The sequence below is a fragment of the Myotis daubentonii genome, chromosome 12 (genome assembly GCF_963259705.1).
Source record: "Myotis daubentonii chromosome 12, mMyoDau2.1, whole genome shotgun sequence".
Taxonomy (NCBI): Eukaryota; Metazoa; Chordata; class Mammalia; order Chiroptera; family Vespertilionidae; genus Myotis; species Myotis daubentonii.
In genome coordinates this window covers 79,989,387-80,001,507 of record NC_081851.1, presented here as the reverse complement: position 1 = coordinate 80,001,507, position 12,121 = coordinate 79,989,387, and the positions used below count along the sequence as shown (strand labels likewise).

At 64.9% G+C, this 12,121-nt stretch overlaps 1 protein-coding gene across 2 annotated transcripts in view; it reads right to left on the bottom strand.

Moving 5' to 3' along the window:
* PXDN (peroxidasin) overlaps positions 1-6,251 on the bottom strand; it is a 54,341-nt gene extending 48,090 nt beyond the window's left edge. The window contains exon 1 of one of the 2 annotated variants that reach the window (XM_059660628.1): positions 5,959-6,251. In XM_059660628.1, the coding sequence (XP_059516611.1) occupies positions 5,959-6,140 (182 nt within the window). In that variant the 5' untranslated portion in view covers positions 6,141-6,251. The remainder of the gene's footprint in view (positions 1-5,958) is intronic. The other variant, XM_059660627.1, reaches the window with a different exon arrangement.
* Positions 6,252-12,121: the final 5,870 nt, after the last annotated feature.

The following is a 12,121-nucleotide window of genomic DNA, read 5'->3' as shown; positions in this document are numbered from 1 at the left end:
GGCCCTGAGTCTCCACGGGGACGAGGCGCGTCCTGGGGACACACGAGGCCGCCTGGCCATTCGGCACCCGAGATCTCTGGGTGAGTTCTGGGGGATCCGTGCCCCCGTTTCTCTACCCTTCAGGGACTGAGAAACCAAGGAGCGAGGCAACAAAGTCCAGAAACTGATCAAATCACGACAACGGACCCTCATCTGAGCAGGAGCTCGGACCTAACTCTGAAAGGAGTCTCCCTAACTCGGCCACTTAGCCGTCCGCCCCCGCGCCCCCACCCCCGGGGCCGTTTGACGGGCACCCCAGGATTTGCTCTGCTTTTTGTAGCATCTGAAGAGACACCACGGACTCAGGGAAGAAAAGAGTAACTTGTATTTTTCAAAATTAACCTCAAGAAAGAATTTAAGCTGTGGGAGGTATTACTTTGCAGGAGTCCTGCCTGGGGTAGGACGCATGGGCTGGGACGCCGGCACCAAGAGCCGCTCCACGACGTTACTGTCCACACAGAGGAGCGTCTGCCACCAGGACACGCGAGCGAGGGTGTCGGGGTGCAGGCCCCAAGCCCAGTTCCCGGCACAGCCAGGACCCCGGGTCGACCAGGCCCCGCAGGCACCCCAGGGAGACTCAGTCAGCTTCAGCTGCTTTTAAAAATGCGTATGCTTTCTATTGATTTCAGAGAGGAAGGGAGAGGGAGAGAGAGAGAAACATCGATGATGGGAGAATCATGGATCCGCTGCCTCCTGCACGCCCCACACTGGGGATCGAGCCCACAGCCTGGGCCTGTGCCCCGACTGGGAATCGAACCGTGACCTCCTGGTTCATAGGTCGACGCTCAACCACTGAGCCACGCGGCCGGGCAAGTTTAGCTGCTTTTAAGTTAAATTTACCAATAAAGGTAAACTCGCCTCAAAGACATCTCGTTTTCGTGTGCCCCAAGCGGCAGGACTAGGTCCGGACCGTGTGCTGGGCTCTGCAGACCCGAGGAGCCTGGCCCCACCACGTCCGCACAGCGAGGGAGACGAGGCCCCCGACTGTGACGGTGCCGGGGACCCCACTGGCCCCACACCCGCCTCCCGGGCGTCCGTTTCAGGTTCTACCTGTTGTGCCTCCCGGTCATAACTGTCAAACCTCCCCTTTGCCGGTGGGCGCAGCACAGGGCCGCAGGGCCGGCCCTCAGCTGGCTGCCAGGGAGGCGGACAGGGGTCTGGAACCCTCAGTCGTGTGGACACTTTCACGTGGAACCTTGTCCCGTTGCCCAGCACCCACTTCTACTCAAAGGCCCTGCTTTCTCCTGGCCGCAGCCCTGGGCCCAGGGGGGAGGGACAGACAGCCGTCCACTCAGCCCCAGGACATGCTGTCCACTCTCCTGCTGCCGCTCTGGCCCAAGGGGAGCCCACAGCGGCCCGTCCTCACTCTGCAGGGAAACCAAGTCACAGGGCTGGGTAGGGAAGGCCCGGCCAGTGTGGCTCAGTGGTTGAGCGTCGACCTATGAACCAGGTGGTCACGGTTTGATTCCCGGTCAGGGCACAAGCTGGGGTCGTGGGCTCGACCCCCAGTAGGGGGTGTGCAGGGGGCAGCCGGTCCATGATTCTCTCTCATCATCGATGTCTCTCTCCTCTCCTCTTCCTTCCTCTCTGAAGTCAATAATCTGTAAATTAAAAAAAACAGCGTCTGGGTGGCCCTCGGGCAGGAGGCGGCCAGCAGGATCCACACTCCCAGCGACTGGCCTGCTCCCGGGTCACAGCTCCCCCCTGGGCTCAGGACACGAAGGAGGGAGGGGTTCCCCCACGAAACGCGGCGACACCGGGAGCGTCTAACCTCTCAGACACGCAGTTCCAAACGGTGCTGTGGGGTCTCACCACGCAGACACCCCTGCTCCCGATGGCGACGGCGCCCCCACAGCGGCTCGGGAACCGCAGTCCCTCCGAGCCCAGCACGGCGGGCACCTGGGCACCTGGCCCGGGCGGCGGGCGGGAACATTCGGTCCCTCCCTCAGTCTGTAACCCGTACAGCCGGCCCTTACCCACAGGGACAGGACCCCAGTGACGCCTGTGACACCCACAGGGCCGCACCCTGTGAGCTTTCCCCACATTCATTCCTGTGGTTTAGTTTGTGAATCAGGTGCCACAGAGATGAGCCGTCACTAATAAGAAGCAGAACAAGACGACAGCGTCTGTGGTCGCAGCTACGCGCACGGGGCCTCTGTGAACCCCGCACAGCGTTCCCCGCCCGCAGGACGGCCCGGGCCACTGGGTCGGCGCTGCCAGCGGCACTCAGGGCTCCGGGGCGAGATAGGAAAACAGTGCGGGAGCCTGAACACAGCGCAACAGCTGGTCTGAGAGGCGAGCGGCTGCGGTGACTAACGGGCGGGCGGGGGGCGGGCGTCTGCCTTGCAGAGAGGCCATGGGGGTGAGTCAGGTTGGGGCGGGGGTGGGGGTGGGGGCCGGGGAGAGACAGTGAGATCTCAACTGGCAACCGAAAGGCCTGCAATTCAAAACATACACACGGTTTGTTTCTGGAATTTTCCATTCGACGTTTTCAGCGGCGGCGGACCGTGATAGCCGAGACTGTGGGGCACGGAGGCTTCGGGCGCCGGCGGGGAAGGGTCCGGCACCAGCGCCCTCACATTTTAAACGTCCTCACGGTGCTTTTCCGTGCAGTGAGCGGTGGGAGTGCTGCTTGGACTCCATCCACAGGATTTAAGGCGGGAATTTGTCTTCGGCCAAAGGCTCCGGCTTGCAGACGGCGTCCCCCACGCCCAGTGTCCGCAGACCCGGGCGTCAGGCGGCCTTCCCACCGCCGCCCTTGTTGCCAGGCTGCCCTCCCGGCTCCCAGCACCCTCACTGCCCGCCCCACCTGGGCCGCACTCCTGCCCCCACCCACCTGCGTCCGCGGGGCAGAACTCGGAGGGAGGCTGGGGAACAAGGGAAGCTGGGCCTCAGGGGCTGGTCTCCAGGGAACACAGCGGGGACCCTGGGCCCTCCTCCCAGCGTGGACATGGGCCCAGCGACAGGCGTCCACGGCCGAGGGGCAGGGGTCCTGAGCCCACAGGGCGGACCGGCCGCACCTTCTCACCCCTTCGCGGGCCTCACTCCTCCGCCCACTGACCAGGTGTTCCAGGAGGAGGGAGCCAGAACAGGGCACAGCCCCAAACACTCAGGAGGTGATCAGAGAGTGAGGGCGTGGGAACCGCTATCTGCAGGCACCAGGGACCTGGGGGGGGGGGCTGTCGCTCTGAGGCGTCCACACCCCAGGCCCCTCCAGCTCCGGGTTTCCTGGCACCAGGATGGGGGGGGGCGTCTGGGGTGCTCAGCGGCTCTGGCCTGGCCTGGAGGAGGGACGGCTCATTGCCGAACAGGGGTTCCCATCACCTGGCAGTGGAGGCCCAGAAGGGAAGGGGCTGTGGGAGGAGAGGGGGGGGCCCCAGCAGGAGAGGAGGCAGGAGGGGCAGTGAACGTCCTTGGACATTAGCGCTTTACTGTTAGGTGACGGCTTCCACCTTAGTGAGCAGAGTAATATTCAAAGCGGGAACTTCTGAGCTGAGTGCCAGGCCGGTTGAAGGTGCTGCTGTGGGGGGAGGAGGAGTTGCAAAGCCTAAGCCTGAGGCTGGTGGGTCCCGGGATGGGGGTGTCAGATGCCCGGGATGGGGGGTGGGTCCCAGGATGGGGGTGTCAGATGCCCGGGATGGGGGGTGGGTCCCGGGATGGGGGTGTCAGATGCCCGGGATGGGGGTCGGGTCCCGGGATGGGGGGTGGGTCCTGGGATGGGGGGCGGGTCCCAGGATGGGGGGTCAGATGCCCGGGATGGGGGGCGGGTCCCGGGATGGGGGGTGGGTCCCGGGATGGGGATCGGGTCCGGGATGGGGATCGGGCCCCGGGATGGGGGGCGGGTCCCAGGATGGGGGTGTCAGATGCCCGGGATGGGGGGCGGGTCCCGGGATGGGGGGTGGGTCCCGGGATGGGGGGCTGGTCCCGGGATGGGGGGTGGGTCCCGGGATGGGGGGGTCAGATGCCCGGGATGGGGGTCGGGTCCCGGGATGGGGGGGTGGGTCCCGGGATGGGGATCGGGTCCGGGATGGGGATCGGGCCCCGGGATGGGGGGCGGGTCCCAGGATGGGGGTGTCAGATGCCCGGGATGGGGGGCGGGTCCCGGGATGGGGGGCTGGTCCCGGGATGGGGGGCGGGTCCCGGGATGGGGGTGTCAGATGCCCGGGATGGGGGGCGGGTCCCGGGATGGGGGGCGGGTCCCGGGATGGGGGGCTGGTCCCGGGATGGGGGGCGGGTCCCAGGATGGGGGGTCAGATGCCCGGGGTGGGGGGCGGTCCCGGGATTAGGGGCGGCCCTGCCTCTAGAGGAGCCCTTTTTGCGTTCCATGCGCCTAAACTCACCCAAACCCGAGCCGCAGGTGGTCTCTGACCAGTAAGTTCGGAAGGAACCTCGGGCCCAAACCACCCGCTCTGGGCCCAGCTAGGGCGTAGCCTGAGGGAGAGGCCTGGCACCTTCCAGATCCCGACTCCACCGCAGGGTTTATTTTAATAAAAACAGCGCGTGAGAGCAGGGACAGGAGGAACTGAGCGCGAACGATTTCTGCGCGAGCGGCGACCATAACGGGCCCAGGGACCCGGGCCGCCTCCTCTCACACCCGCTCCCCGGGGCGCACCCGCCACCTGTGCCCAGGCCCCGGGGCTCCCCCATCCGGCTGGTTCTGGGGGACTTGGCCGCACTCGGCCAGGCGGAGCGGAGGCCAAGCGCCCGGCTCGCTGCCACCCCCCCGAATCCCAGACACGCGGGGGCAGGCCTGGCCCACGCGCGATGGCGGTGGGTGCGCGCACGGCGCCTTCCTTTCCGGCCGCCCGACCCCCGCCCCTTCGCCGACGCCGGGGCCGGCGGACCCGCTCGGGCTGCGCTGCTCCTGGTCGAGCGCGGCGCCCCGGCCACCGTGGGGAGGGCTCCCGGCCCGTGTCCCCGACCCACCGAGGGCTGCGTGCACAGCCGCTCGGCCCGGGTCCCGCACGAGGCCGGGTTCTGACCCAGGACGGTTTCTGGGCTGAACACGCCGGCCCGGACCCGGAGGGGGCGCCGCGGGGGAGGGTCGTTCGCTCCAACGTTGCAGCCGCGGCAGGTCCCGCGCGGAGCCAAGCCGCCCGGCCAGGCGCATGGAAACTATTCGCGGCATCCGCCGGGCGGCCGGGCGGACTGTGACGGCGCCTGCGGGCCCGCGGCCCCCGCCCCCCGCCGGCCGCTCCCCAGGCCCCGGCCGCGCCCTCGGGGTCCCGGGCGCCCGGTCCAGGAGCGGAATGTGGCCCCTGGGGCGCGAGCGGGTCTGCGCGGCGTCGGGCCCGTGGAGACGCCCGCGCCCGAACTCTGCGCGGACAGCGGCGCCCGCGACCCGCGAAGTCTGGCCCACGCGCGATCGCGGCGCCCGGGAGACCCGCTCGGACCTCGCCGCCCAGACCCCTAGGACCAGCCCCGCGGCTCCGCCCGGAGTCCTGGACGCCAGGTGCGCCCCGATACCGAGGATCCCCAGGGAGGTTCCCGGAGAAGGAGTGGGAGGAGCAGGGGGAGGGGGAGCGGGGGAGGCGCACAGAGAGGCGGGCGCGGAGAAGCCAGCGGGAGGGGGACCCGAGCGCTCGGGGCTTCCCCGGCTCCTCGACGACGTCCCCGGCCGCGGGGATTCCGGGCTCCGAACAAAGGCGGCTCTGGAGGCCGCGCTCCGCGCCCAGGTCCGCCCTCCGCGCCACCGGCCAGAGCGGACAAAAGCCCGCGGGCCCGCCCGGCCCCCAACACCCGACTCTCCCGACTCGGTCTCCACGTTCCTCCGGCCAAGATCGCAGATCGTCTGCGCCCCCGGGACCCCGGCGCCCCCCGCACCCCCGAGCCCCCGGCTCCTGAGCCCCCAGCCGCGCGCCCTCGGCCCCGCGCCCCGCGCCCCCGGCCCCCGGCCCTCGCCCCGCGCCCCGCACTCACAGGATGGAGGTCTGCGGCGCCACCGCGGGCACGGCCTCCAGCAGCAGATGCATGCAGCGCACGGTGCTGCGGAAGCACAGGCAGCGGCTCGGACACCCCGCGCCCGGCCTCTGAGCCTCGGCGGCCAGCACGCCGCACAGCAGGAGCGCCAGCAGGCAGGGGCGCGCGGGGCGCACGGCCATGGCCTCGGCGCGCACGGACGCTCGGACGCACAGGCCGACCGCGGAGGCCCCCCGCGCCTCCCAGGCCGGCTCCGGACTGCGCCCGCCCGCCCGCCCCTCGGCGGCCTACGTCCCAGCTGTGCGGGGGGCGGGGGCGGGGGGCGCCGGCGGCGCACATGCGCGCGGCTCCTCGCGTCCCACCCCCACCTCCCCAGGGCCGGGGCGGGCCGGGGCGGGGCGGGGCGAGGGCCTCGGGCCCCACGTCGCACGCCGCGTCCCCTCCCTCCGCGGGGCTCCGGGTGTGCCGCCGGCACCGGGGGCCAGGGTTTCAGCCCCAGATCTGCCCTCGGGAGCTGCAGGCGGCGGCCAAGCGCGGTTCCCACACGTGTGCGAGGGGGTTTGTTGTTTTATGAAACTTACAGAGCGTTACTGTTCCAGGCGCGCTTCCAAGCTGGCGCTCCCTGCGCTCTCTCTCTCTCTCTCTCTCTCTCTCTCTCTCTCTCCCCCCCCCCCTCTGTCTCTGCCTCTACACACACACACACACACACACACACACACACACACACACACACACACACACACACACGGAGCTGTGTTAACCGCCCACCTCCTGCCCCTGCCACCTCCAGGCCCCGCTGGGAGCAGAGCGGTGCAGAGCGGGCTGGGGTGCTCCAGGCCCCGGTCCCGCCCCTGTGGCCACAGAGGCGAACCCTGGTCACCACAGCGGTTGGGTGAAGCCACGGGAGGTGCATTCTGACACTTTACACGTGTTTCCCGGATCCACCGGGTCCTCCTCCAGCCGGACAGAGACTAGGTCAGCTTTGACCTGTGACCCTGTCCGGGCCCCTGCATTTAAGGGGGACCCTCAGCCCACTGCACGCCGTAGGCGAGCAGGTCGTTAGCATCTCTCTTCAGTTCACCTGCCTCCCCTGACCAGCGGTGACTGATTTTAGGGGTCATGGGTGGCACCCCGAGAGCAGACACTGACCCGGGTCGTGTGGAGGCGTTTTGTCAGGGAGTCGGGCGGGTCAGCTCTCCGTCCCGGGAACGAAGGAAGACCCTCCACGGTCTGGCCTCAGCCCTCAGCGTCCGGTCGTAAGAGTGAAAACCCCAGAGAAGAGACTGCCCCGAGACAGTAGCCCCAGCTCCTGGCCTGTGAGTCCGCTGGCGCCTGAGGGATTGGGGCCCTGCCGGCACCCACCACGGCACAAGCAAACTCCTTAAAGTCTTTCTTCCTACATCCTGTCCATCCACTTATCCTTCTACCCATCCATCTATCCATTGTCCATCCACCCACCATCTATCCACCCACCCACCCATCCACCAGCCACCCATCCACCCACCATCCACCCATCCACTCATCCATCCAACCACCATCCACCATCTACCCATCCACCATCCACCCACCCACCCATCCACCATCCACCCACCCATCCACCACCCATCCATCCACCATCCACCCACCCATCCACCACCCACACCCATCCACCACCCATCCATCCACCATCCACCCATCCATCCACCATCCACCACCCACCCACCCATCCACCACCCATCCATCCACCATCCACCCACCCATCCACCATCCACCCATCCATCCACCATCCACCCATCCATCCACCACCCACCCATCCACCATCCACCCACCCATCCATCCATCTGCCCATCCATCCATCATCCATCCGTTCATCCATTGTCTACCCACTCACCCACCCATCCATGCCATAGTGCTTGCTGTTCTCTGGAGACCCCTGACTGGCACGCAGCCATGTGCAGGGCGTTGGGTGAAGAGCTGTGGTGGGGGTGAGGGTGGGGGCGGGGGTGGGGGCGGGGAGAGCGTGGGCCCTGCCATGATTTGGGCCTGGGAGAATTTGCAGTCAGTAATGAGCTCTTACTTTGAGCTGAAAGAATCCAGGCCTTTGTTCCTTATTGCCCACGGCTGCCCTCTAGAGGCCCGCGGAGGCCTCGCACCTCTGGGATCGGATCCTCCCTGAAGCCTTTGGGGTTTTCTGCGGAGACGCAGGTGGCATGTTCCTGTCCCTCCACGGCCACTTCCCACGTGGCTGGGCAGCCCAGCCCTGTTCCCATCGGCAGCGAACGTTCCTTCCAGCTGCGCTGAGGCCGCTTGACCGTGTGTGGCCGTTAGAGGACCACACGGAGGAGCAAAGGTTCATGAGTGGAGGGAGCTGCGCCCCAATCCCGGTTCCCTCAGAGCCGCCTCCCTGAGGCCTGGAGACCCGGGGAGACACCTGCGCCCGAGGCCTGTGCCACCTGCAGTGCCGGGGCCTCGGACGCCCCCTGTGCCACCCCCTGTGCAGACGGAAAACCCGGCGGGAGGCTCTGAGCGACCTGCCCGGACCTGCAGCCAGTCAGGGAGGGGCAGGAGCTGCCACCAGGTGCCAGGCACTGACCTGGGCCCCCCACGGGGACTCTGGGGGGCCCCCAGGCCTTTACTGGGCAGCTGCACGCACAGTGTTGCGCTGGCCGGTGGCTCAGCGGCGGGAGCGTCAGCCTGTGGGCTGGAGCGTTTCGTGTGGTCCGGGCGCATGCGGGAGGCGACCGGTCAATGTGTCTCTCACACTGAGGTCTCTCTCTCTCTCTCCACCCTCCTACCCCCCCTTCCACTCTCTCTAGAAATCAATGGGAAAAATATCCTCGGGTGAGGATTCAGAAAAATAATAAAATGAAGGGAAACTTGTCTGTTATTGCAAAAAGCCTGTGGTTATTGGAGGACCTTGGGTGCTTTCCTCACAGACACTCCGTGTGTGAAGTCACCATCAGCTCGCCAAACCGGAGCAAATGGCCTCTGTGACGAGGAGAAAGTGCACGTCGCTGATGGTGACACTAATACTCCTGCCGTCGGCTCAGCCGTGCAACAGAACCCACAGGCGGCAAAGCAACCGGAGTCTCCTCCTCACCATGGTGGCGGCTGGAGGTCAAGATCCAGGCGCCCGACGGTCCTGTGTCCAGTGAGGGCGGCATCCAGGTGCGCAGACGGGTGAGTCCTCCAGGTGCAGAGATGGGGGTGTGTCCTCCAGGTGTGCAGACAGGTGTGTCCTCCAGGTGCAGAGATGGGGGTGTGTCCTCCAGGTGCAGAGATGGGGGTGTGTCCTCCAGGTGTGCAGACAGGTGTGTCCTCCAGGTGCGCAGACAGGGTGTGTCCTCCAGGTGCAGAGATGGGGGTGTGTCCTCCAGGTGTGCAGACAGGTGTGTCCTCCAGGTGCAGAGATGGGGGTGTGTCCTCCAGGTGCAGAGATGGGGGTGTGTCCTCCAGGTGCAGAGATGGGGGTGTGTCCTCCAGGTGTGCAGATGGGGGTGTGTCCTCCAGGTGCAGAGATGGGGGTGTGTCCTCCAGGTGTGCAGACAGGTGTGTCCTCCAGGTGTGCAGACAGGTGTGTCCTCCAGGTGAGCCTGACAGGTGTGTCCTCCAGGTGTGCAGACGGGGGTGTGTCCTGTGTCCTCCTGGGTGGCTGGTAGGAGGGTTGCTGAATTCTGGCTGGAAGCGGTGGGGTGATAGGTAGCACTGCTTTTGAGGGGAGGGTGGGGGAGAGATTGAGCTCCCCTGGGACGAGGGCACCCATCCCTCATCGCCTTCCAAAGTCCCCACCCCGTTACCATCCCATCGGGGCTTCGGTTTCAAACTATGAAATCGGGGGGGCGGGGGGATTCCATAGTCACCCCCATGGGAGAGGCACCGTCTGGCATCAGGAAGTGCAGGAGGCGGAGCCGCATTCACACGCCCCGCCTGTGACCCGGGAGCTGCCTGGCCAGGCTCCAAGCCTTCCGTCCTCAGACTCCGTGCTGTGCATCCGTTTTCATCTTAGCGCCTTTTCTCGGGGTCGTGGACGATGTCTTAGCGCCTGCATTTCCGAGGAGGTGTCTGGCACCCATGACTCTTGGTTTACAGAGGAAACGGGTCCACCTTCTGCTTGTTAACAATTTAACAAAAAGCACCCCGGCAGCCGCAGCGGCTGTGTCCACAGCCCTCCGGGGTCATGGCCCTGCCGCTGCCTCAGGTCACTGTCCCCCGCGGGGCGGCCCTCAGGAGGAGCGGCGCCTCGAGGGCAGGGGTCCTGGGACGCACTAACCTGAGCTGGTCCGGAATGAGGGCGGGACGAGGGCCGTGAGGAGGGAGAGCAGGAGGGATCCTCCGCGGACAGCCGCTGTGGGTGCCCCTCGGCCTCCTGGGTGTGGGCGCTGTTCAGAATGTCCCCGACCTGGGAGAGATCTCACGGAGACGCGTGACGTGTCCTGGGCCGGGGCAGTGACACCAGGGGGAGCTAACCCTCCCCAAATGTGGCCGCCCCTTGGGGCCCTGTGCCCGCCTGGGACCCAAATGGTGCGGCCCCGAAAGAAGACACAGACCCGGCTGGAGATCCGTCGTGCTACAAATGTGGCAACACCTTTTATTTCGAGGAAAGATGTGTGAACATCAGCATGACAAAGTTTGTACAAAGTCCACAATTTAAAAATGAAGTATCACTGCAACTCGTGATTCCACACATTTTAGCAAAATTAAAGTGTCAACAAACCCATGCCGTGTCGTACAAAAATAAATCAAACTTCAGTTCCACAGAGCACAGTAAATATTTATACAAAATTCTGTCTTAATAAATGGTCACTTAAATTAACTTAGAAATGAATATGAACAATAAGTTATAATAAATAAACTCTGATGACTCACGATAATTCTGTATGAAAGGTCAGCATTCTAGTATGAGACACTGTGATCCCCTATATAACATCACGGGTAACTCTGATTGGATATTATTACCAATGTTAGGTGAGCAGCAGATTTGTGCTTAAAACCCCTTTCCATTGTACACAGGTGATAACAAAACCGAGACTACCTATTACTCTACGAGAAGAGAAGCATCACTATATGGCGAGAAGCTGCAGACACACGGGGATGCAGAGGCCGATATGAACAGCGGCGGCCGCCGGGGCCTGGCAGCAGGCGCCGGCCCTGGCGTCAGCTCTCGAAGGCAATTCTGAGCGTGGCAGCTACGACTACGCGCGAACAGAGAGGGCCCCGAGCAGCTGCGGAGCCCCAGTCATTACACACCTTTTCCCAGCTCGTCACTGGAGTCCTCGTGAGAATGGAGTGTGTGTACAGTGAGCATATAAAGTGCCGCTGGGATGAGGTTATATACATGTCCACGAGGTCGGGCATTGGATCAGAGTCTGTGGGAGGCCCGGCAGCCCCCTCAGCACGGCGTCGGGTCCGCCCGCGGGCCCCGGGTCCTCCGGGCCGGCGTCGCGAGGCTGGGACGCGGATTGCACACCTCTGCTCGGACACAGAGGACAGGTGAGTGCAAATAGTCGACTGGCACGTTGTGGGGACAATGACCCTGTAAGTCCTGTTCTGCTAAAAATATTTTTTTAATTTTTACAAAACCCATCTTTTTTTCATAACAAAATTTTAAAGTACTTTTGTACTTCCTGTGTGACATCTAGACATGGAAGGAAGTGATGCCATGATACGGCCGGGAGTCCTCGGGGCAGACCGGTCAGTCTCAGGTCGTCGGGGACACGTCGGGGGAGCTCGCGACAGAGAAAGTGCTGAAGTACATCCAGGACGCCTACTTGGACGGCCCGTCCTCGGGCAGCAGCTGGCAGCCCTCCGTGGCCGCCGCCTCCACACAGGTCGGACTCCAGGGCCTGGGGAGAGAGCCCTCACCGCGGCCAAAGGCTCACCGAAGCCGGAGTCGGCGGGAGGGAGGGTTCTGAGCAGCTTTGCCACCGAATCCAGCAGAAAATTCAGTCCCGTAACTCGAAGACTCACAAGTCCTTTCCCTTTATGCCCCAAATGCAAAATAATAGCAACAGCAACGACAGTGTTGAAGGTGGAGGGGAAATCAATAGTCGTAAGTGAGCTCTGAGCGGAGTGAGCGCGGACTCCTTGGCCAGGCCTCCCTGCGGCAGAGCCCGGGGAGGCAGGGGCGCGGGAGGCGCCGGAGTTCACTGCGGGGAGAAGTCTTCGCTGCCTCCTGCAGCCCCTG